Source organism: Anopheles arabiensis, chromosome 3 (assembly GCF_016920715.1).
Source record: "Anopheles arabiensis isolate DONGOLA chromosome 3, AaraD3, whole genome shotgun sequence".
Taxonomy (NCBI): domain Eukaryota; kingdom Metazoa; phylum Arthropoda; class Insecta; order Diptera; family Culicidae; genus Anopheles; species Anopheles arabiensis.
Genome location: NC_053518.1, coordinates 13,428,362 through 13,454,222, shown reverse-complemented (window position 1 = coordinate 13,454,222; position 25,861 = coordinate 13,428,362). Strand labels below are relative to the sequence as shown.

Sequence of the window (25,861 nt, the reverse complement as noted above, 5' to 3'; positions counted from 1 at the left end):
GAACAATTCTATATCTCGCTGAAAGTGTCAATTATATGCCCGAACGAATCAACAACTCGCTGAACATGTCAATAATATCATTGAAAACCCTGTAATGTAAAACATTAAAGAGCAAAACAAAATGCAACAGTTCAGCATATACCGATTCAGCCGTAAAACAAAAGGGAAGGAACCCAAGCGATATGGAGAAATGCACATCAATAGACAGAACAAAAAGACCAACTAGTAGAATGTAAACACATGTAAACGAGAGATGAAAAGTAAAGGGGACGCGAGTTAAAGAAAAATCATTCACCGTGCATATCATCTAGAGAGGTGTTTAGGAAAGAATGGAGGGGGGGGCTCTCAATGTGTGTTACGCGCTCCCGCAATGGGGATTAGTGTAATAGATTGTAGTAGGCGTGGAATCGAAGGCAGAAGGGCAGACAGTTTGACTATAAGCTCGGTGTTATCGATATCGGTCCATTGCAAACGGAAGGAAGGAGAGATATAAGGGGAAGAAAGCTGCAAAACACTGCTTGTGAGTATGTCCAGTTTGCTAGCCAAACAAAAACGGGGGACAAACCGCAGATGTGTTACTGAACTATAGAGAGAAGGAAAGAGAAAGCGAATGCAATGTTGATACAAAATGAAGACTTCCTTTTATCCGTTCGCTGTATCCGTTTGTCGTAATGCATTCACACAAGCGTTTCTTTCGATTTTCAAAGTCAATTTTATTTTGCGCGTTTTTTTGTTTAAAAAGTGAACCGATTTGTTGTTGATAGGTGGTAAACACGGCAAGAGAGAAAGGAATTTTGAAAAAGAAAAAAAAAAACAAGGAAATGAATGAGTACATGTGTTCAGAGCAGATGATGAGCAGAATATTGCAAAAACAAAGAAGAGAAAAACTAAACAAAAAACGAGAAAGACTATAAACATTATGTGAATGTATAAAACATAGAAACAAAAGCGACGAGTGTACGAGAGGATAAAAAGTTTTGTGTTTTTTTTTTCTTTGTTTTTCCTTTCAGCATTAGAAATGTAAACCCCCCGTACACACCGAAACACACAAGAAATGCACCAGAAATGGAAGAGAAACGTTACATTCGAAAGAGACGTGATGGAACCCAAAAAGCTTCAGCTGCCTGTGCGTTGTGTGCTTGAATCTGAAACTGGCCGCGTTATTTCTGAACATTGTTTGCTCTAATGTACGTTGGCCTTAAACTTCTTCAGCAGCGCAATCGTCCGTGCCTGCTGTTTGCCGTCCCGCACCAGGATCAAGCACTGCAGTTGCTTCAGCAGCTCGAGCGCTTCCGGTCCGCGCAGTGCGTTACGTGCGATCAGCGCATCGACCAGCGCTTCGTATCCCGCTATCGGCTCGCGGGACAAGTCCACCTTGCGCAGAAAGCTTAACAATGCCCACGCGTTCATATTGCTGCTGCTCGTTTGGAACACATTCTGCACGATCGCACCGTACGGTTCGGTGGTGTAGTTGGCCAGCTTCTCAAAGTTGGACAGGGCTACCGGGATCTTGTTGTTGCGCACGTTTAGCGCTACGAGCTGCAGCCGACGGGCCATATTCTGCTGCCGTTCTTCGGCGAGCTGTGTCACGCTTTGGTTAAGCTGTTTCTCCATCGCCGCGATCTTGCGCTTCAGCTCCATCAGCTGCGATCGGTGCTGTGCGTTGGCGCGCTGTGATAACAGCTCCAGCTGCGCGTTCAGCTCACGCTTGCGGGCTGTGTAGTGGTTTTGCATGTAGCGGTACTGCTGCTCATCGATGTCGACCGTGTTTTGCTTCAGGTTGTGGTAGCTTTTCTGCAGATGATCAATGCTATGGCGTAGCCGTCGAAGCTCCCGGGCACAGCCCGGGTTGAGCTGTGGGGCTGTTGCTGCTGAATCTGGTTCTGTCTCCTCGGAGTCTTCGTCATCATTATTGTCACCTTCGCTCGGCTCTCGTTCGATATCCTCCACCTGGGTGATCAACGCATCAAGCTCGTCCGCGGACAGTGTGCATTTGGGTGGTGGTGGTGTTGGTCTTCTGCCTCCCTGCTGTTGCGATTGGACGGGCGTTACCGTCAGTATCGCCAGGCCCGCAAGGACCAGCAGCAGTAGTGCCGCTGTGGGACTTCTAATGAAACCCATTTTCTAACACTCCTTGCACAATTGCACGGTTTTTTCACGAAATATACACTGTCGGATGGCGAACAGAGCAGTACACCTCAACACTGGCAAAAACGATCGCCCTTTGGCTGTGCTGCGCTGATAATGTGCTGTTCAATGCGTTTAGCGAAGAATGGCGAGAATCGACTGACGGGGAAATACCCCGATTGATAAGGATTTTTAAATAAGGAATTACTGTGTGTTAATGTTTGATGTAATCGTCTTGGCGGGTGAATCTTTTGTTCCATGCAATCGTTTGGTGGAAAAAGTTGTGAATTAAATTTACTTGGAGTTTCAAAAACAGGATGACTATCAAAGTTGAGTTAAGAAAAAACTAGAATGATTTGTGGAAAAATACCTATTTTTATAATTTTATATTTTTGAAACCATTCCATTTTTTAACCATTTTTTTATGATGGTGGTATGACCGCGTAAAGGCTTCAAACTAACCGTCCTGTTTTTCGAAATGGTGAACTGTTCAGATTTTGTTCTATTTCGATAAATTAGCTTATATCAAAATTGGCAATCATATGAAAAATGTTAATATTGCTGCTCAACTAAATTATGAGTTTTCGTGGAAAGTTGTCTATTTTTTACTGTTACTAATACTACTTTACTATAATTACTATTTTTTACAACAAAAAAGCCGTTAAAAATGCTTCAAATTTATATTGTTTTGAATGCACCAAACCCATAGTGCGCTAATTGCAAGCTGCTCGACTATGAGACACTGCTCGAAAAGCATTCAATCTACTCGAAAGCAAAAATCTCTGTTAGTTGCTGATTTTTTAGATTTAGGAACAATTTTTAATTCAATTAAATATGTTGTAAAAGGTGATAAAATTACTGAAGATAATAACGGAAGGCTGAAGTTGTTTCTTGCTCGAATGTTCAACTCGATCTGTCCATCTTTATTGTTCTTCTTCGTTGCGTTTCGACAATTGTCAGTGTGACAGCAGAATCAAGGTTCTTAATGGTTGACGTATGATTCTGAGACGTATATAAAACTAAGGTAACATTTACATAGTTTACAACTCGGCCATCCTGAAAAACCGAATTGACCTCAATTCTATCTGATTCAACTACAGAGGGAGCAATGCTGAGTGTTGCCTGGATTTATCGGTATTTTGAGTCGTAGTTGGTTGCACCCATAGTCTTAACTTATCTGATTCTAAGACCCCATCGTAAGGTATTTGGGTTACTTGATAACCTTCAATATCTCGCACCACGTAACGATCGTTTGGAAGTACTTTATGAATAATGTATGGGCCTCTGAATTTGGCGATTAGTTTCTTATTTGTATTAGTCGACGTGTCTGTGTTTTTTATGACAACATAATCTCCTACGCTATAAACTGGAGCCGGGTTATTTTTCTTAAGAAATAGTCTTTCGTTCGTTTGTTGGGACTTATGTATGTTCTCAGAAGCTTGATGACGTATTGATTCGAAGTTTCTACAGGGTGTAGTATTTTTGTTTTCTAAAAATTCAGTGAGCTCATCGATTACTGTACCCCGTTGTTCAACTCCAAAAAGCATGATTGATGGGGAATATTTGGTTGACGCATGAATTGTATTATTCAAGGCATATTCTACTTTAGTTAGTTGGGTGCTCCAATTTTCATGATCGATAGAACTTGAAAGTTTGCTAAGAATTGGTCGCAGCACTCTATTGACTCTCTCAACTTGCCCATTTGCTTGAGGTGAGCTAGTTGCTGTTAGAACATGAGAAATTCCGCGGGATGTTAAAAAATTGATAAATTGAGCAGATGTAAAACATGTGGCCCGATCACTAATGATTCGATTAGGTCGACTATAATAAGCCATATATTGGAGTAAAGCATTACAAACTTCTCGTGCATTGGTTGTTGTTGTTGGGTACAACTTGACAAATTTTGTAAATGCATCGATTACAACTAATACGTATTTTCTCCTTGATTGAGACGTAGGTAAAGGTCCCAAGTGATCGATGTGTATTGTATCGAATGGAGTTGCTGTTTTGGGAATGCTATGGAGATTTTTGTTATTATTGCGTGCTGGCGAGGAATATATTATACATTTCAGACAATTTTTTATAAAGTTTTCTACTCTTGTCTTCATTAGCGGGAACCAATAGTGTTTGCTAATCTGATCACAGCATTTCCCGGTTCCTAAGTGGCCTATTTTCTCATGAATATTTCGAATCACGTTATCAATCATCTCCCTAGGAACGTAAAGTTGCAATTTGTTAGAAGGTGATTGTCGGTAGACTAATCCATCTTGAAAAACGTATCCGTTCACAGGCCTGGACTCAAGTTCATTTTTCAAATTTTCTATGACTGGATCACGAGACTGGGTTATTTGTAACTGACTGTCAATGTCTAGTTCTTCTATTAAATTTACAGAAAATGATCGGCTTAAAGCATCCACATGACTCATGGCGGTACCCGGGCGATGTTGCATTGTGTAGTTATAATTTTCTAAGAAAAGAGACCAACGTGCAATTTTTGCAGAGGCATTTCGATTTTTCAATGTCTCTACGAGGGAATTGCAGTCAGTGAGAATTTTTATCGGGATACCATGAACATAGCTGTGAAAGCGTTTGAGTGCATAAATGACCGATAAGGTTTCTAGTTCATAGCTATGTAGTTTAGATTCGTCCTTAGAAGTTGTTTTGGAAAAATAGGCTATAGGATGAAATTTGTTATCGTCTTGTTTTTGCAATAATACGGAACCAAAACCAGTAGCACTGGCATCACAATGCAGCTCTGTTTCACGGGTGGGATCAAATATGGATAAAACTGGGGATTCAATTAGCTTCTGCCTAAGATTATTGAATGCGGTTAGGCAATCTGAGTCGAAAATAAAAGGCTTTTCTGCTCGTAGTAAATTTGTCAATGGTTTGGCAAGGTTAGCAAATGAAGGTACAAAACGACGAAAATAAGAAAATAGTCCAAGACATCTCTGGACTTGTTTAATTTCTTTGGGAATGGGGTAATTCTTGATTGCTGAAATATGCTTATTACTAGGGCATATTCCGTTCGAATTAGCTTTATAACCTAAATAATCAATTTCTTGATGAGCTATATAGCATTTATCAAGACGCAGTTCTAAACCACATTGACGAATTTTTTTAAGAACTTCCGATAAGACTTGAAGGTGTGTTTGAAAATCTTTTGAAGCAATAATTATATCGTCTAAGTAGACGACAAGTTTTTCTGAGTCTATGAATTCTCTAAGAATGGAGTTTATAAATCTTTGGAATTCCGATGGAGCATTTTTTAATCCAAATGGCATTTTTAGGTATTCATACTGCCCATCTGGTGTGACAAAAGAAGTATACTTTATAGAATTTTCGTGCATCTTCACTTGATGAAACCCACTTTTTAAATCCAATAAACTAAAGAAATTCTTATTACTTAAATGTTCTAAGCACGTGTCAATTAGAGGGATTGGGTAGTTGTCTCTTATTGTTATTTTATTTATAGGTCTATAGTCAACACATTTTCTTATTTCTCCATTCTTTTTGCGCACTAAAACGAGTGCTGAAGCGTAGGGAGAATTGCTTGGACGAATTATCTTTTTTTCTAGAAGATCTTTGACAATTTCCTTAACTTGGTTACGTTCAGCGTATGAGAGGCGTCTTGGTTTGCAGTATATTGGGGTGTCATGAGTAAGGCTTATTTTCATGCTATGTTCAGGATAATTAATTTGATTTGTGGGAATGTTAATGTAATTGTCTGCTATTGATTTTTTTAAGGCATCAATTTGATCTTTTTGTAGATTCTGGTTTATATTAAGTGTTTTACTCTCAGAGATATCAATAGCGCAAAGTTCTGCAAAAACCAAGTTTTTGTTTTTCTCGAAAGGGCATTCTTCATATTTATCATAACGATTTGACTCTTGTTCAATAAAACTATGGTGTGCAACTTTCCTCGACTCAGTAATATTTGTTTGTTTTAATATACCGATGTGTTGAAGCAGTGAAAACATGTGTGGTTGTAACACGGGAAGATTTATGTTTTTATTTATATTCATTAATTCATCTTTATTGTATTTAAATTTGATTTGTGTGAGACGGATATTAAATTTCATAAGTAAGTCACGTCCGATAATTAATGGCCAAACCATGCTTCCTGCACTGAGAATGTGAAATGTGTGTTCTTTAGTTTGATCATTGAATTTAATTCGACACTTCAACTGGCCACGTGTTTTAAGTTGATTATTTCCTAAACCACGAAAATTTGATGTTTTGATAGCATTTAGACAGGATTTTGGGACCAGTGATTCATCAATGAAGCATGTTGGACTTCCTGAATCAAAAAGACAACGCACACAGTCAGTCACATTGCTCCAACAATCTTTTAACTCAAAGGCAACACTCACCTCTTGTGTTTCTTGCAGTGTAACTACGGAGTCTCTATCGGTTGTAAAAACTGCTGCTGTTGAAGTGTTTTTCCTTTCTGGGCAGTCTTTGTAAGTGTGATTCCTCTGATGACAGTGAAAACAGGCTCCTGGTGGACGAGGCGGTTTCGGGCACTTATCACGATAATGCCCAAAAGCCGAACAATTAAAGCATCGAGTTTCTGAAGCTTCTAGACTGCCGACGGGTTGTCGTGGTGAAGCACGAGTTGACGGTGGTGCTTTTAGCATACGCAGTTGTTCGTATTTCCCCAACAACTTCTTCAGATCCTCCAGTGTGTTGGCTGCATAACGCATACCACTCGTGTTGCTTGCATCTCCCATGTTGTCGATGATGATAGTAATAAGTTCTTCTTCGGGTACAGCTCCCTTTTTAGCTATCTTTTCCATTTCCAATACATATCGAAATGTTGTTTCAGTGGGTAGAAGGCGCCGGCGTCGCAATTCAGCGTAGACACATTCCAATGAAGGGCCTTTTCCGAAAGCTGCGGTTAGCTTTACTTTGAGTTCAACATAGCTACTCGCATGCACGGTCTTCGCGAATATAGCCGCAGTTCCAACTAAAAGCCGGCGTGTAACAATTAACATCGATATGTCGTGAAGTTGAAGTATGCCTGTTGCCTTTTCGAGTTCCTCAAACCAAGGAGTGATACTTTCTGATTTGTCGCCAGAAAACGGCGCAACCATGCCTGAAACACACTCGAAAACGTCACGCGCTGGAGCGAGTGCATTTACGTCGGCACTCGTTCCGCCAGCGGTCGTTGCCTTCAGCTCAGCCATTTCTTTCTGGAGTAAAAGTAGGCTTTTTTCTAGTTCCAACTGGCGTATGCGCTCCTCCAAAGCAGAGTTGGGGTTCACTTTGTGCGAATGTATCATTTCTCGGTCAATGGTTGCACGAGCAGCAGCATCGGTTGTGGCAATTTCAGGAATGTTGTTTTCTTCTGTCGCACCAGCAAGGGCAGCGGTTGTATCATCTATCTTAATGGGAATAATAGGGGCTTCATGGGAAGCTAAGGCGGCCATCTTGGACGATCCGGCTATTGTTCTGTCCACAAGATCTTTTGGCTCACATTTTTGAGAAATTTTGTCGTATAACATCCGGATTTGCTCTATTGTGGTTGCCGATGGTACACGCGTTCCGGTAGACTGAATTTCACTCAGCATTTGCTCTTTGGTAGGCATTTTGAATATCCCACTTCTGAGTTGTAAAAGGTGATAAAATTACTGAAGATAATAACGGAAGGCTGAAGTTGTTTCTTGCTCGAATGTTCAACTCGATCTGTCCATCTTTATTGTTCTTCTTCGTTGCGTTTCGACAATTGTCAGTGTGACAGCAGAATCAAGGTTCTTAATGGTTGACGTATGATTCTGAGACGTATATAAAACTAAGGTAACATTTACATAGTTTACAATGTTAAATTCATGAAATTTTGCATACTGCGTTCATTTAGCATGATAAAGGTTATTAAAAATAGAAAAGCAAATGCCTTTCGGTAAATTGCCCTATGCGACTGCGTCACGTTTGGCAACACTGCCCTTGCTCCGACCAACTGTCACTAACGTCAAAACCGTTGTTAAATTTATTTTGTTCAGCGTACAACACGAAAACAACTCGCATCGTCCGCGTCGTACCGATTGTGTATTTCCACTTTTCTCCCATTTTTTGCTCAATTCCAATCATCTTTCGCATCCAAAATGGGCGACAACTTTGGCATTCACCGTGGGCAGGGCAAGAAGGTGTCCGAAATGGTGGAAGACCGCACCCAGGGACAGGTTTTGAGCGACTTCATGATGCAGCTGGAGGACTACACGCCGACGGTAAGGCAGTTGGGACTGGTTCCCCGAAAACGGGACTGCTCTCAATGATGATGATTCTGACGATTCATTTTGACACGCTTTTTCGCTTTCCAGATTCCCGATGCAGTCACCTCCTTCTATCTAAACTCGGCCGGTTTCGAGGGTGCCGATCCCCGAATGTAGGTGACCGATCACAGAACGCAATGGCGAACACTGTTAATTGACCATTTCCCTTTGTTTTTACGCTCTTTCTGTTCGTTTGCAGCGTCCGGTTGATTTCGATTGCGGCCCAAAAGTTTGTGTCGGATGTTGCCAACGATGCGCTGCAGCACTGCAAAACGCGCACGAACAGTGCGCCGAGCTCCGGGCACGGGTCGTCCAAAAACCAGAACCAGAAATCGTCCAAAGATCGCAAGTACACGCTTACGATGGAAGATTTGCAGCCGGCACTGAACGATTACGGCATAACTGTGCGCAAAGCGCACTATTTCGTCTAGGCAGGGAAGGAGGTTTAGGGTGTGTGTGTGCGTGCAAATTGCGACTGGAGGGGGTAGGTTGTGCAAGGGAAGGGAGAGGGAGAGGGTTGGAAGGGGGAGAGGGAATTACAAGAAATATGTATCTTTATAATATCCTTTTAAAGAGAAAATGGTAAAATGCTAACGAAATAATCAATTTGATGTTAATTTGATGAAAAATAATTAATAAAGTGATTTTCCATTAACTAAGGTTATGTAAGGTTTCGCTGCTTTTCTTCCCAAGCTCTAATCGATTGGTCCTGTTCCGTGGTCATATACTAGGGACAACTTTTCTACGTTTCTTTCCATTCACACCAAACAAACAACGAGCGCATGGTTTTCCTTTTTTTTTTACTTCATAGTTGTAATTTTATTTTGTGTCTCAAATTAATCATCTGATTTTCCGTTTCCACTTGTGGCTGTGGCTTTGCTGGAAAACATTTTTTCCCTCGTTGAAGATGAATATAGTTTTCACATTTTTTGTTTTGTTTTGCCGAGATAATTTAATAACCCACTTGCCTATACCCACCCACCAAACAGAACACTCCAGCTATGAGTTTGTTTGCAAATTATTCCCCCCCTTTCAACTAAATCTCGTCCAATCTTAAACACACACACACATAAACACAAACGTCGCCCACATATGTGTCTCTCACTTCACAGCAGCAATTTTGAAAACCATCCGGCAGCTAAATCAATAAAGTGATAATAATAGTATTTTTTAATTATTAGTTACTCTCCCATTAATGTCAGTGAAGTAGAATAAGAAGTACTTGTAGTAGTAGTAGTAGTAGTAGTTTGTGTTGTTTGTGTGATAATTAGTAGTAAAAGTCGTATGATTAAAGGTCCTATCAACCAATGTGCGATTTCATTAATTGCTCGGTCGTTCTCTTAGTTTCTCCTCTTGTTTCGTCTTGTTGTGTTGTGTATTGTTGAAGCGTATTCGTTAGTATTTATGTTGCTGTTTCTTTTAAACTAGAATCAACATTGATTTCCTTTGCATTTATTAAATTTCACTTTAACGCACGTGTCTTATAACATTCTCTTTCTCTGTTCCATTACTGTTTCACGGAGTGTCTGTGTCTACAAAACTGGGTTTTCTCCATCGACTTGTTGCGCTCGTGTTGTGTTGCCAAATGATAGGTAAGGGGAGGTGGTGGTGTATGGATAATTATACCGGATGGTGGTGTGTGGGTGGTACACATTGTCTTCATGTTTTTATAACACATTCTGTAACATTTTACTGTTTTATTTTCTCCTTTTTTTACACCTTTCTACACTCTGCCATTCTCTCTTTCAATCTATTGAAGCAAAGAAAGTTGAAGTAAACCGGCTGTGGGCAATGTTAATATGTTGTAAGTGAGTGTGTGTGTGTTTCAATTAAATTTCAGCATCTTTCCCCTTTTCCCTTTTCTCTATTCTCTTCTTGAGTGCTAAAATGAGCTCTAATTAATATATATTTATATATATGAAAAGATCTAATACATATCCATTTCTTTTGTTTTTTTTCTTCTTCTTCTTCTGCTTCGTAACACATATTATGCTCGCCTGTAGTGATTTTTTCAATCTCTCTCTCTATTTCCCTTCCTTTATTATCCCTCTTTCTCTCTCCACTCAACCGTATGTGTGTACATGCGTGTGAGTGTGCGTGTGTGTGTGTGTTTCCCTGTTTCCAATTGCTTTCCCACCCCTTCTTCCCTGTTCTCCCTTGTATTCGTTCCCTCGATCCGAATATGCCCGCGTTTCTCCTCCCTGTACCGTTTATTATTATTATTATATTCGTATTATTTCAATTCCCTCCCATACATACACACACACACACCACATACACACACACATATACATATTTGCCCATCCCGCCTCTATAAGGTGTCATAATTGTAATCTACTATTTGTAAGCCCAGATCCCAGATTTGAAATTCTATCACTTTCAGCACGTACACCACACTGCGCCCGCGTGCCGTTCATTTTTCACCCTTATTTGTTTGTTTGTATGATTTTCTTCTTTTCTTTTTTTCCTAGTAATTATAAACAGAGATATATGTAAATATGTGTGTGTGATTTTTGTTTGTGTGTGTGTATATATAAGTATGTATATGTATAGAATCGTAATCATAGTTAATAATGATAGTATTATCTTTCACCTTCCACAAATTGCAACTTTGCATTGGGTTAGAGCTGTGGCTTTTTTTCATCCTTTTGTGTGTGTGTTTGTGTGTTGGGCAATAGGGAGGACAGCACAATACAGGATTTTCCAGTGGTTCACATAGGTGTAGAACACTTCATTGATTCTTTCTTATTGGGAAATTAACTTCATATAATGGAAATTGGATTCTATAGCAACCGTTTTGGACAGGCTCCTATTGGATTTGTCCATCAAGGGTGCTATAGAGTCCAATTCCCATTACATTAAGTTCATTTCACGTAAGAAGGAGTAAATAAAGTGTCTCACAGCTATGAGCACTCCTGGAAAACCCAGTAAGAAAATGGATATTGTGGTTTTCAACTGTTGTTGATAGAATAATTGCGCTGCTTTGCCATTTTTTCTTCAGTTGCAGCAACCCCGACCAGAGTGTGTGTTGCTATTTTGACACAACCCAGCAACAACGCAACAGGAGCATACACACCTTCTCTCTCTCTCTCTCTCTCTCTCTCTCTCTCTCTCTCTCTCTTTCTCTCTCTCTCACACACACACACACACACACGCACACATAGACACTAATCTCGTCAAGGGAGGGAGAAGTGATGAAGCTACACACTTTAAAACGGGCTACATCATCCAAGCAAACTACTAAACCTTCCATTGGCGCGGGGGCTTTTTAGAACTAGCTCGCCAGCCTCACTTCAGCATATATTTCAACCGCATTGCAATGGTAACTCGAATTAGTCTGGTGATGGGTGCTACACCTCGAATGACAATCAACACACGCACACACATTCACACACACAATTGACAAAGTTGAAATGGGATGTTACGGGTTGATGAGGCTGTGTGCTGGCTGGCTGCGTGCGCGAACTCTCCCGTACCTTCTGCTAATCTAAACAGGATGCCGTCTTTAAACGACCTAAAAAGAGATACCTTCGAATGGTATAACTTTTGTAACATCCTTTCGTGTGTGTTTGTTATACAGTACTTGCTCGATATGCTCTTTCCGATCCTGTGTTCTGCTGTTTTTGGTACGGTTTGGGAGAATGGTTTTGAAATTTTCCTTTGCAAGTGTCCCTTTTGCTCCCACTTAAGCCGCCGCCTGCTTGGATGTGCAATGTGTCGCGCCCCAGTGCAAGAGCAAACCCTGCAGTGCCCATTTCTCCCCCTCCTCGAATTACCTCATTACTGCTTTCTCGTGCTGCTTTTTTCAACAAATACTACCATTACCATTAATATTGATATTTGACTCGATAGGCGACGCGGGCGGCGATGGGGAGGCGCACGACGACGATGACGAAGCCGGCGAGGGAGAGGACGACTTGGACGAGCTGTTGCCTCCGCCGCCGCCGCCCCCATTAGTTTGATCGGTCGACTGCCAGCTGTTGTTCGGTGCGGCCGTCTCCTTGCTGTTCTCTACCGCTAAAATCACATGCTTTCCACCGCGCACTTTCGGCGCCGGTTGGGCACCACCAGCACCTCCAATTGGCTCCTCCGGTCTTCCGCCGATCGAGCCGGATGCGCTCGAAAAGTTGGACGATATGGTGGAGCCGGTTTGGTTGGGCGAGCCCATGCCCGGCGGTGCCGGTTCGGCCATCGAGGTCGCCCCATTCATACGGCTGCTGGCGCCGGTTGGGTCGGTCGGCGGTGCGCCCGCGTTGAAATAAATCTCCGGCAGGCTGGTACTCTGCTGGATGCGGTTCGTGCTGGAATCGAAGTGCAGCTTGTGGAGCATTTTTTTCACCGGGTGGTGCTGCTGGTGATTCGTTGCAGCATTGCCACCCCCGGCAGCGAGAGAGATGGTCGTCGGTGCACCGGTTGGCGGTGAGCCGGACGTGGAGCCACCGCCGATCGTTACCATGGTGTCGGTCGGTGCCGCTGCCTGCCGTGCCTGATGCTGGTGTTGGTTGCTTCGATGCGGTTGATGTTGCTGCGACTGTTTCGGCTGCTGCTGCTTGTAGCTGTCCCGACTAGCGTTGGTGCTGTAGCTGTTGTTGCGGCTGCTGCTACTGCTGCTGCTGCACAGATCGTACTCGTCGTTCGGAATGTTGGCGGCACCGTGCCCCAGTCCCACCATACTCTGCGCTCCCTTGGCCATACCACCGTCGCCGCCGCCGGAACTTCCCGCACCATCGATATTGTTGATGCTCTTGCTGTTGTTCCCACCGGCACCGTTGCTTCGAGCGCGTCCACCACCTGTCACGCCCCTTCTGCCGGACGTTTCCCCCCTGCCGCTGGTGCCCGCTCCTCCCGTGTTGATCACCTCGTTCATAATGTCGATCTTGGAGTCGTAGATCAGCTGGCGTATCTTCTGATTGCTATCCTGTATCATATCCTCCAGCGAGTAGTAATAATCGTTCTCGCCCGCCGTAAGCGTCGAGGTGGCTACGGCCGCAGTGGCCGCCGCCGTCGGTCGATGGTGCCGCCGGCTAACGGCCCGGCCCGCCAGCCAACCACTGTCGCAGGCCGACGTGCCAGCACCGCCCAGCATACCGCCAAAGTAGTTGCTGTTGCTCACGCCATTGTTCAGCTTGTTGATGTGGATGATTTTGTAGTGCGATTCGCGCGGATCGTGGCTGAGATTCTTCATCAGCAGCGTCTCGTACTCGCAGGCACTGGCCGAACCGGATCCGCCACTGCCGGAACCACCGGCACCGCCGCTACCGCTCCCGTGCGACGGCCCGAGCAGCAGTTTCCTCTTGCGCCGGTGCTTGCGATTGTTCTTAAGGCTGTAGTTGTGATGATCGTCGTCGGCCGAATCGACACCGTCGAGCAGGGTGGAGGCGGCGGCCGCCTCGTAGCCGACGGGGCCACCGGCGCCACCCTTTACTGCCGCACCGCCCAAGCCGAGCAGCAGCGGGCTGGCAACGGTCAGCCCAAGCTCGGGCCCTACCGCCAGCTCGTCCTCGTCCGCATACCCACCGCTCAGCCGGTTCGGCTGCTGATGGCACAGCCGGTACTTGCCGAGATGCTTGTCGTACATGAAGCGCGTCGTCGGCTTCATGATCGATTTCAGCGGAATGTCCCCGCTGCCGGCGATGACGGATTTGAACGATTTCGGCGTGTCGGCGTGACTGACGTTCATCGCTAGGGCAGCAGCGCCAAGGTGCAACTTGCTGGCGCCCATACCGCCCATGGCCTCGTCCTCATCGTCGTGCTCGAGGCCCGCTGGTGGCCGGCCGCCTAGGTAGTTGATGTGGATGGGCGATATCTGGGGCTCGGGCGTGGCCGGCTCGTCATCGTTCGGCGTAAAGTACACGGACGCTTTGCTCTCGTCCACGCTCTTGGTGGAGAAGTTCTCCAGATACTTGAGCGCGTAGTCCGAGCCGACGAGCACCTTCGTTGGTGGCACTTCGTTGCCTTCCATCTGGGACAGCTTCTCGATCTTTGCCTTCAGATACACCTCAAAACCTACCACAAGAAGAGAGAAAGAGAGAGAGAAAGGAAGGACAAGGGTAATGTTAGAATTTGCGCTTAAGTACACGCTACACCACAATCTCGTCTTATTTAAGCGCGTGGGTTTACTTGCACCGAACACTCTTCAGCAGCGACCTGGGCACTATGGAATATAGATCTGGATGGAATGATTTAATTTACAACGTTACAACCCTTGCACCATCCATCCATCCATCCAATGCATTACATGAGCTACACATTTTGAGTGTGAGTTTTAGCGCAAGCAGCCAGCACCTACCACACCTACCCTTTTTATAGCTTTTTTGTTGATGGTGTTAATGTTTCGTTTCAAGGGTGATCATCTTAACTAGCTTTGCTATACATGCTATAAGCAAAGGTGTGGTTGTATCACTATTTTCTACAATTTGTTTGTGGTTGTTTCATGTACATGACATTTTTTTAACATAATAGGTCCATATCACTAACGTTACAGAACTACTGATCAGTGCTGCAAAATGTCATAAGCATTACGAGATGTTCACCAACGAAAACAATGAACATATCCGTGGTAGCTTGACGCACTTTGTTCATACTCAATGAAAGTGTGTCATGACATGCCGAACACGACATGCGAGTGCTTGAGTCGAACGCGATACTCTGACTGAAAAGCTGATCTGAGTCGACGCAAGACACCAACACTCTGTTTCAGACACCAACACTCATGACTGAAACCAATCACATGCTTGATGACATTTTGTTTAACACCCAATTCTTCATCACTCACTCAGTGACGACATTTTCTGTCGGTGATAATCACGACATTCTTGCAATATACTTGGCGTGTGGTCCCAAGCAGCAAAATGAGCACTCGCAGGCATCGCATATCTCCCATGACTATCAACTGACCAAGAGTTGGTTTCACACAATGTTACCAAGCATACGATGGTCGCACCAACTGTTTGACTCTCACCTCTGATCATCACAGTAGAACTCGTGACACTGACCTTTTTTTAGCCGGAATTTGTCATGACTATGTCAGTGACATTTTGCAGAACTAATCGCAGTAAAAAAAAAGTCATGACATAGTGACTGGCCAAACGTTGGTCGCAAACATGTCACGAAGCATGCATTGGTCACACCAATCGTTTTGAGTATCACTTCTGATTATCACAATTGAGTATGTGATGCTGACATGGATTTTGTTTCGGTCAGATTTTTTATGACATTGACAATGACGTTTTGCAGCACTGCTGCAGTACTGAAACGCAAAAAACGTTAAACTTAATTAAAACATACTAAAGATAAGACGTTCGAGATCATAAATTAGAATAAAACCCTTCCTTGCAATATATTGTCAAAATTGTACATAAAAATATATTGACACAATTATTAAACAATTACTGTTGTGTAACAAAAGTGATCAATTCATTTACTTTCATGAAAGTCACTAGAATAGTAACAAAAATCATGTACTTTTATCAATTACAATAAAAGTACATTTTCTATCACACGCGATAACAAGCTGAGCGGGTAAAAGTCCATGTTCCAACTATGCTAAATAGAAATTATGAAGAATTTTAACGTTTATAAATTATATTATTTGAAAGCTTCTCACCTTTTACAAATGTTAAACGTCTGAAGATGTGTAACATGATGTAATAAATACAATGTTTCACAATTTTTAATGAATAATTATAATACTTATTATTAACCGTAGTGTTGTTATTCAAACGTCACACACATTTCCAAACGTATTAAACATAAAATTAAAACAGTAGCGAAATAGATTAAACATATTAGTAAATCATTTAGCCTGCATTACAACCAGGAATCATGCCAAAAGAGAGGGTCATTAATTCTGCCTGACAAAGCTTCATTCAAACGTCGCAGCAAGGATTTGCAATCGTAAAAATGTTAACCTTATCTTTATAGTGAAAAATAATATTCTATTAGTAAAGCTTCTGCTCCATTATTGCTGACTCTATCAATAATAAAAGCAATATGTTCTATTTTAAGATGCATTATTTATGGTTATGCCAATAGTTAGGACTCAAAAGTACAATTTAAACTATCGTTCTACACATGAAAAAACTACTTTCCATTTCTATTATCCACCAACCTAAAATGTTATGGGTTCCTTTTCTGTGCCCACATATATAACGAATAGTTTATTACAACATTACCGTACCCATTAAATACTCCAACTTTACATGCACTTTTGGTGCATCGGTTATGTGCGGCAATAAAACCTAGTCCTGAGTAAAGCAAGCACCACCTAGTAGCAATCTTCTTCTTCAGGTGATACATCAACTGCTTAGTGGCAGTGTCGGGCTGGGTTCAAGGATTTTTCCTTGCCTTCTCGAGCGCTGCATCAGTAAGCAGCACCATCGTGGCATACACACCAACACAGCGAGCAAATCCCCAAACCCATCATCCACAGCCAAACTGTAGCGGGACAAACTATTGATTGTACCCGTCGAGGGTGGGGGAAGGATGTACTGGCGACGAAAACGGTTTGGTACACAAACAGTCAAACCCGGCAACGAAGGCAGGCAAAAGCAGGGTTCGGAGGCGCCACGGTAAGCTTTAACCCGTTATATTTCCTGTACGATCCCCGATGGCTACATGAAAAGGGCACTCGGTTTGGCGGAAAAGGACGCAACTTACGGACGCTGTCTTTGACGTTCACCGCCATCGTTGCACCACGGTTGCAAACCGAAGCCCCGGGAAGGGTCAAGGTTAATGGTTTCTGTTTTCGTAATCGAGCTGTTTATTGCGCGCCTTTCAAGTGCCTGAATGGCCGGGTGGACCCGAGAACCGACCCGGTACACGTGGGAGAAATTGAGACCCCACGGGAGGTAGCAAAAAAAAAACACAAAAACTTTTCACATAACTTCACATTAGGACACCCACATGTGCTTGTAATGGAGGTCGAGAGAAGCCCGTCCTGGCGACGCTCCATTTCTTGGGAAAATGTTTGATGGTTTCGAGTGGGGATGGTAGTGTAGGCACACACATACACTACTGGCGACAGTTTGAAACGGACATACTTTCCGCCGCTATCAAAACAGAAACTAATGGGCCCATCACAACCGTATGTCGCTGTTCCTGCCACCCTGGCCAGGCGCAAACCGTGCAGTAGGAAAGCTTGCGGTAGAGCGAACGAGTAAGCAAATGGTTCAAGCAAAAGCGATGCATATTTCACAGCATGGAACCGAGGTGAAATCGAATGAGTCAATAGCTTTGAATTTGTTTGCTACAAACATACATGTGTGTGTACTGCTCTCTATTTCAAGTGATGTTAGCGACGAGGAAGGTAAAGATGGAAGCGTTTGTTAGAAAAGCTTGTTTTGTGGAAAGTGCGGAATCACTTATAAACGTACTAATGGAAGCATCACAGTACAAACTTCTACTTAAGCGATTTTCAAGATGGTTTTGTGGTAAAATTTATATTAAAAAACATTTATCCCGTTAATTTTTTTAGCGTGAGCCAAGTTTCATACGATTTTACTGACAGATTCCCAAAATTATTATTGTAATTTCTTAGAATTTGTATAAACTATACACAACATTGTTTTGTGCCTATTTACTATTCTTAATATAATCGATTTTAATAGATTTTTTCTAGACTACAGTCGTTGAATACTTAAAAGACAAAAAAACATTGAAAATAAAGCGAAATCAATACATTGTTACAATGTTCAAAATAATATAAAAAGTAATAAGTAATTAAGTAAGAGTAATAATATAAAAGTAAGCAAAATATTAAGCAATACGGCCGTTCTTTCTCAATAAAAATAATAATAAAATATTAATAATAATAATTATTATTATAATAATAATAATTATTATATTAATAATAATAATATAAAAGTAAAGAAAGTAATGCATTGCAAGGTAACAAAATTAATTTCGTTGCAACTGAAATTTCGTTTTCATGAACTAACAATTTTATATTTTTGGATTTTAGGTCGATTTTTTAAAGTTAGCAACCATACATTATAATGTAAATTTAGTTATACTATGAAACTGTACTAAAATTATACCAAAAAGTTGTAGGAAACTACCGCAATAAATAACTACAATGAACCAGTAATCATTACATAATGGAAGAAGCAACCCAGTAATTGATAGCAGTCCCTTTACATTACTGGAAACTGGACCTAATATACCATTTCCCCCAAGCCCAGCATGCGCCATTGCCCCAGCACCAACCGTGACCCCCACACATCATCAACCTGGCCCAATGTTAGACGTGATTGAATAGCTGTACACGGAGTAGAACGAGTGGATAGAACCGGACACGGAGGAGGCGAGCAAACAACAAATCTTAGCCTTTTGAAATCTATCATTCTATCATTGCATTGCCTGTGAGTGTGTTGAAAACCAGCGATAAAGTATATAAACAAGATGCAAACACATGATAGATAGAATCTCTTACAAACTAAATATAGCTCGCCGTACTTTACCATTTATCATTGCAAAAGCCGCGTGTGTTTGGTTTGGTTCGGTTTCTCTGCGCGGGGGCTTCTCCATCACGCGAGGGGGGGCTCATTGGATAACGAGGATAACGCACGGATGGGTTTGCCGATAGTGCAGTTCGTCGCTGGTGTCTTGCTTGGGTTGGGTGTGCTTCGTGTTGGTTGGGTGGTGGTGCCGTCGGTTGCATTTCGGTTGTCGTTTTGAATTTGAACTATCACGCCTCTAGAGCGTTGATAAGTTTGCAACAATGAGGGCCCGGTCTCTCGGCCCAGCTGGTTAGCATTGTGTTGTTGGTTTTAAATTACGAATTAAACAATAATCGCATCTACTCCGGTAAATCAAACCCCGCCGGAGCAGCGTCTTAGAATCTGGTGATTTGATCATTTCTTCGCAGCTGATAGCGCGAATCTGGGGTTTTTTTTTTCATTTAAAGCATTAAGTTACCCGATGCATCGGGCAAAGCGTTTTGTGTGTATTTGTGGGGGAAAGTAGTGGCCGAACCGTAACATTTTTTTGTTTGTCAGCGACAAAAGAATATCGCGTGTACACATACAGTGATGTTTGTTAAAAAGAAAGAAAGAAAGAAATGAAAAGAAAACAAAACGAAATAAAAGCCATTCCAAATCGGTCGTGTACGTACGGAACGGCAGCGTGTCGAAATGGATAAAGGTTAATAAAACAAAGGTAACAAAAACAAAGAAAAAAGTATTACTAACAGTTTGCTATCTACGGCACGGCACTCGTGCGCTAGCTACGGCAAGGTCTACTACTACGAATAGTTAAAAAAGCGTTTTTAAACGACTAGCTAGCTACTCGCTGCAGAGAGCCAAAGCGTTCCTCAATTTACTAGCTGCTGCAACCGGTCGGCACACGGTGCCCAACCATTGCCCAACACTCACCATCGAAATCTTCGTCCTCTTCGTTGCGGCCGCGGCAGTTCTCGAAGTAGAAGCTGGGCAGATTTTCCAGCACCTTGTTCAGCGTCTGCTGCTGGTACTTGTAGCCCTCGCGCAGCCGAAGCGCCTGGTGGGCACTGAACTTGCGGATCTTGTTGCGCTGGAACACGTAGTTCTCGCGTACCCAGGTCAGCTGACCGGTGGAATAGTCACGTACCCGGCGGACCTGCACGTGTGCAAGGAATACGCAATGAGCGCGTTAGTGAATGATAGGCTTACACACACACACATGCATATATTTATAGTTTTGTACCAGTTGAGCGTAGCTTCTGCTATGCACGAGTAGTGCACACTGCTTGCTATCTAGTACGGTGTTGCACAAGTCAATACTCACCTGATCGTAGTACTGATCCCGCAGGGTGGTGAGATGATGCGTTCCAATGTCTCGGATTTCGCGCAAATGTTTCGCCTGCGTCGAGTAGCTGCCCTGTATCCAATCGACCTGCTGGGCACAGTTGTCCTTGATGCGATGAACCTGCCAAAAACGAAAGCATAATAATTCGTAAAAAAAGCTGACAAACGTAACAAACAAAATTGCAGCTCCAACCATACGTCTGCGCGTACCTGTTGCGTGTAGTTATCGCGCAGCCGCTCCAGCTGCTGGCTCTTGTAGTGTTCGATGTTGTCCAGCATGGCGTAGATCTGGCGCGCCTTCGACGACGTCTTGTCGTTCTTGTAGCAGTAGCTGCAACAGTTCTGGCAGATCAGATCGACGATGTGGAAGCGGATGAAGATGCGCCGAATGCCCTGGAAGATCAGCGTCAGCGCTAGGAAGGCGGCCGCCGAAATTGCACCGGTAATGATGCTACCGATCTTGACGCGATAGAACACGATTGGATCGATGTAGAGGCTAATAATAGCACCGTGTCCCAAAACGCAGTTCCAGCAGCACACAGGTGACACACCACACGAGTGTAATTTACATCGCGGAGGGGAAGTAAAAGAAAAGGGAAGAGAAAAGGAAATCGCACATAAATATATTACACTCATCGAGCACAGGAGCAAATACCATGCCAAGGTCATTTCAGGGCGGGAGGGGCGAGCCTGTTCGAGAACATACGATAGCACGAAACCCATATCATCCGTTTCATTTCCTCCCTGCTGTTTGTTCCGTAGTTGGTATGAATTATTCATTTTTACCGTGGCCAAAAATCAAAGCAATATTGACAGTGCAGAGGCTAGTATCGATAAAATTCTTGCAAATGGCGTACTTTGCCTCCCTGTTATTTAGGTTACCAGGGAGTGGACGATGTAGGGCGGCCAAGGAAAGACAAGGCAGGAGGGTGTGTAATTGAAGTGAAGAAAACCTGCAAAGGCGTAATCGATTTCCATCAGCTGTGAGGAGCTGGCGGGTCGACCGTTGGTAGAATGTATGGAAGGCACGACGAAGCGTGGCGTTTGCGAAAAGTGCATTCGGGCATGATGCAACTGATATAAAGTGCAAGCCGAACACACGCTGAGAGGGAAAGCAGGAGGAATTTCAATTTAGAGCAACGTTTTTGATGTTTTTTATGGGAATATTTTACTTCTTTTGATATGCAACGAAAATAAACGACTGCAGAGTTTTCATGGTAATAGAGAAAGAGGATTTTCATGTCCGAAACTGATTGGCCTGGAATAATATATTAGAATCTAAACTATCTAAATATTATAGTTAGGTTGGTCTGGTGGTAAAATCGTCAACTCGTACGACTAAACAACATGCCCGTCATGGGTTCAAGCCCCGAATGGAACATACATCCCCATACGGTTAGGACTGTGACTATCCTGCTATGGTAATACGTATACGCTCAGTAAATCCCACACGCTTGATAATCTAATCTGCACTTTATGACAATCAAATTCGGAACAGGTGTGTACGGTCAAGAGTAGTAATTGAACTATGATTAAAAAAAGATAAATATAAATATCTTTCTATTTTTTTTAATTTTTAGCTTTTTTTCTACATAAAAAAATGTATATAATGTAACAGTTAACTCATGCACCGAGACTAAAACAAGAAGTTTAAAAAAACACGTCAAAACGTCATTCGATAATTCGCACTCAATCAAGTGCAGATTACGGAGCGTATGCTCAGTTCATCAGATCAGATTTGTAAATCAGTTGTGTCAAACTCATTTCTTCAGCAGGCCATTTGTTAGCCTAAAAAGCCTGTCGATGGGTCGCAATAATTAACTAAAATTTCAATGTTAAAGGCAAATATGGATGGGATTCATTATTACTCCATTACGGCCGCATATAGAAACCTCAGGGACCGCCAGTTTGACATACCTGCTGTAAATAAGTCACTGTAAGCCGAGCCCACTAGTGCTACAGGCAGGCCTTGACCGACAACGGTTGTTGTGGCAAAGAAGAAGAAGAAGAAACAATTTCAGAAACATTACCAGCAAACATAAAAGGACGGCAACAAACCGCTTGCCCGTTTCCCCAACATTGGGCGAAAAGGTTGTTCTACCAGCAGTGCAGCTAATGTAATTATTATAGCCAGCTAAAAACTTCCAAAGTACCACCAGCCTTTCGAATCGAATAATCTGCCACGAACCACACACACAGCAGTGCAGAACATCGCTTGCAGCACACACTTACCGTATATCGGCTGTGGCATTGCCCATGATATTAATAGCGTAGCACGTGTACAGCCCACTGTCGCGCCGGGAAATGTTGTGAATCCGCAGGAAGCCATTCTCGAGCAGCGTTATCCCCTCGTGCAGCCCATCGCCCGTTACGTTGTCCATCGTGAGCATCTGGAATTCGACCGCCTGCTGGTACTTGCGGTTGCCGCCGCCGCCGCCCGGCTCATCCTCGAACAGCAGCGATTTCTGATCCTGCTCCTGGCTGTGCCGCAGGATCTCGTTCTTCGGCGTGATCCAGATAATGTCCGGCGGCGGATTGCCGGTAAACACGCACTCCAGCACCGCGTCCGACTTGAGCAGATGCATCCGGCTCTCGGACGACTGGAGCAGCTCCGGCTTGAAGCAGCTGATGTGCTGCAGCACGCGCACAATGTCGCCCGGATAGCCGTTGCGGCATTTGAGCTCGGACAGGCGCAGCAGATCGTAAATCTTTTGCGTGTTGTTCTCCGCCTGCAGCTCGTCGAGCCAGCTCAGTATCCAGTACATGTGGCAGTCACAGCCGTAATCGTTGTCCAGGAAGTTGGCGTACTGCAGCTCGTGCAGAGTGCGTATCTGCTCCGGGATGTACATGATGTCGTTGCTGCCCACGTCCAGGTAGCGCAGCCGGCGCAGCTCGCCAATCTCCTTCGGCAGGCTGGTCAGTCTGTTGTTGGACAGGAGCAGCGTTTCCAGGTGCGGCACATTGCGGAACACGCACGGCTCGATCTCCTTCAGTCGGGTGTTGTTGCGTATCGAGAGGTAGCGTAGACTGCGCAGCACCTCCTTGTTCACCGTGTGGTTGTTGCGCGCCACCCAGTTGCTGAGCGTTTCCAGGTTGGTCGCGTCCAGGTGCAACCGTACCAGCGCGTGCTGGCTGGCGAAGATCGAGTTCGGCAGCGAGCGCATCAGGTTGTTGCTCAGATCGAGCGACCGGAGCGACCGGAGCGCGGAAAACACGGTCGACGGCAGGATGTAGATCTGGTTCTGGTTCACGTTCAGGTACCGCAGCTCGTCCAGCGTGTCGAACGCGTTCCGGTCGATGAACACCAGCTTGTTGCCGGACAGGTCGAGCGACTGGAGCCGGCGCAGCCCGTACAGCGCGTTCTTGGAGATCTTCTCGATGATGTTGCCGTTCAGGCGCAGCACGCGCAGCTGCTTGTTGAGCAGGAAGAAGTTGTCCAGGAACGAGACGAGCATGTTGCTGGACAGATCCAGCACCTCGAGCGCCCGCAGCTCCTTGAACACCTGGAACGGCACCACGTACAGCCGGTTGTGCGCCAGGTGCAGCTCGGTCAGGTTGCCGAGCCCGGCGAAGCTGTTGCGCGGAAGATCGTGGATCGTATTGTTGGCGAGGTTCAGCACCCGCAGCCGGCCGAGCGGCCGGAACAGGTGCAGGGGCAGCTCGCCGAGCCGATTGCCGTGCAGGTCGAGCTCGACCAGGTTCGGCAGCTCGGTGAAAATATCACTCGGAAGATTGTGTAATTGATTCGCGGATAGCTGCAGCAGCTTCAGCCGCTCCAGTCTGCTAAAATAGTCTCTCCTTATCGTGCTAAGTAAGTTTGCGCTTAGGTCTAGTATCATCAGGTTGCTGAACTTCCGCCCGTCCCGGGCGAACGTGAGGGCGAACTGCTGATCGGTCACGTTGCTGTCCCGCCAGCGCACCATCTCGAGATAGTTCTCGTTCTTCAGGGCGAGCTGGTCGCTGGCCGGGCTCTGCACTGGCACGCGCTCCAGCAGAATGCCCTTGTAGGAGTTGACGGGCCGCAGGTACTCCTCGTTGACCGCCCGCAGGCTCGTGTCGGAGCAGCTCAGCACCTTGAGAAAGCTATTTACATCTTCGGTGTCATCATTGTAGGTTGGATAGTCGGACTGGGGCGGCGAGTAGTCCGCCGTCGGCACCAGCGGCGTCAGGTCGATCCGGTGGCGCCCGGCATCGGCCTCGACGTCCAGTTCGGCGTCGGCGTCCGGTGCGGACGGTAGCGTCGCGAAGTAGCTCACCGAGACGGTACCGTACGTGGACGTTAGGGCACATTTTGTCTGATCCGTCACGTGTACAATGAGGAACAGCTGGGCTAATATCAAGACGACTTGCGTATGCAGATGCATCTTGACTGTAGTGGCAATAGTTTGCAGTAGGATTCGCTGTCGTACAGTTTACGCGAGAGTCGTTGAATCCATTGAGCTACCAGAAACCGATGAGGCATCTTTTTACACTGTGACTGCGAATGAGAGAAGAGATTAAGAGTGAGAAAGTTAGTGTGTGTTTGATGATATTGACTAATCAGTCATATAAATCTTAATAAAAAGTGATTTGTTGATATCGTTTAGAAATTAAATCACATTTAACATTTAAATTTAGGTTAACATTTAAATATCATGGCATTCGCAAAAAACGCAATATTTACATTTCACGCATAGTTTCTGGTGAATACATTATATCGACCAAGAAGAGCAAACAAACAAATGGGGCGAGCACATGGCACTAACAAAAAAAAGGAATCTGTTTTCCCGACACGCACAGTGCCGTTTGCCGCAGCAAATGTATTCTACGAAACGGCAAACCCACACGAATACATCCATGGAAATTCTGCCACAAAAAGACACATCACATTAGTATTCTAACCGACGACGGCATAAGGTAGAGATCCCGGTCGCTCAAAAGCAGCCGCAATTTTCCGACATTTTTTTTGCTGTAGTTTAATATAACAAACCCAACTGGTTATGATGGTTGTTTAGCTGGCGAGCTGAGCGATCCAACACTTTGCATCACAGTTGGAAACATTTTTATCCCAAAATTTTCGGTGATTATACACCACTCTGTTTGCACATATCCATTTCCTCCGTTTTCATCAGGTGCAACACCAGGATTTTGCTATTTGGGGCAAAAAAGAAATTTGGCTTTTATTAACGAGCAAGCTTCCACGGTCACGTACTGCAGTGTCGCGTAAAGTATGCAAAATAAAACGATCAAACACACTTCCCATGCAAAGCGGGTCTAGTGTCTTCCAAGCGGCAAGCTTACCGGTAGAGGTCGCACGCATTGCAAGTCGAGAATAAAATTGCCGTCAGACATCGGAAGATTAGTGCCGTTGCGGTGTAAAAGGATTAACGGAAAGGGTCGATGACCATTCGTGATATGCTTCGCCTCAGGTACGGTTCGTATAAGGTATTTCAGCTCGAGCGTGAAGTTTTGTGTTACGATTTAAACAATTTTTGTATGTAATTTTAGAAATGAAAATATTGTCAACAGTGCATATAACTTCACGTGCCCAACTATGGCTTAAGACTTGTAAGAAAATATATAAACAAATGATCGAGACTTAGTGTATTCGAAAATTTTCGACATGGATCGAAAAGGAAAAGGCACAATCATCATCATTAATCATTGAAATTTATACTAAAATGGGGTTTTACGATACTG

General features: G+C 44.0%; 2 protein-coding genes across 6 annotated transcripts in view; one reads left to right on the top strand and one right to left on the bottom strand.

Annotated features, from left to right (window-relative positions):
* Positions 1–8,231: 8,231 nt before the first annotated feature.
* LOC120904921 (transcription initiation factor TFIID subunit 10-like) lies at positions 8,232–9,063 on the top strand. Its single transcript, XM_040315423.1, has 3 exons — positions 8,232–8,354; positions 8,448–8,512; positions 8,599–9,063. The coding sequence occupies exons 1-3, from the start codon at positions 8,232–8,234 to the stop codon at positions 8,828–8,830; spliced, it is 420 nt and encodes a 139-aa protein (XP_040171357.1). The 3' UTR covers positions 8,831–9,063.
* Positions 9,064–9,198: 135 nt separating this feature from the next.
* LOC120904920 overlaps positions 9,199–25,861 on the bottom strand; it is a 36,350-nt gene continuing 19,687 nt past the window's right edge. For all 5 annotated transcript variants that reach the window (XM_040315422.1, XM_040315419.1, XM_040315418.1 and 2 more), the window contains exons 3-7: positions 22,415–24,659; positions 20,393–20,678; positions 20,163–20,303; positions 19,772–19,994; positions 9,199–14,405 (exon numbers count right to left, since the gene is read on the bottom strand). In XM_040315422.1, the coding sequence (XP_040171356.1) occupies positions 12,205–14,405; positions 19,772–19,994; positions 20,163–20,303; positions 20,393–20,678; positions 22,415–24,546 (4,983 nt within the window). In that variant the 5' untranslated portion in view covers positions 24,547–24,659 and the 3' untranslated portion in view covers positions 9,199–12,204. The remainder of the gene's footprint in view (positions 14,406–19,771; positions 19,995–20,162; positions 20,304–20,392; positions 20,679–22,414; positions 24,660–25,861) is intronic.

Coding starts and splice junctions, on each gene's coding strand:
- LOC120904921 (XM_040315423.1), top strand. CDS start 8,232: ATGGGCGACAACTTTGGCATTCACCGTGGGCAGGGCAAGAAGGTGTCC. Junction 8,355..8,447: donor TGGAGGACTACACGCCGACG/GTAAGGCAGTTG, acceptor TTCGCTTTCCAG/ATTCCCGATGCAGTCACCTC. Junction 8,513..8,598: donor GAGGGTGCCGATCCCCGAAT/GTAGGTGACCGA, acceptor GTTCGTTTGCAG/CGTCCGGTTGATTTCGATTG.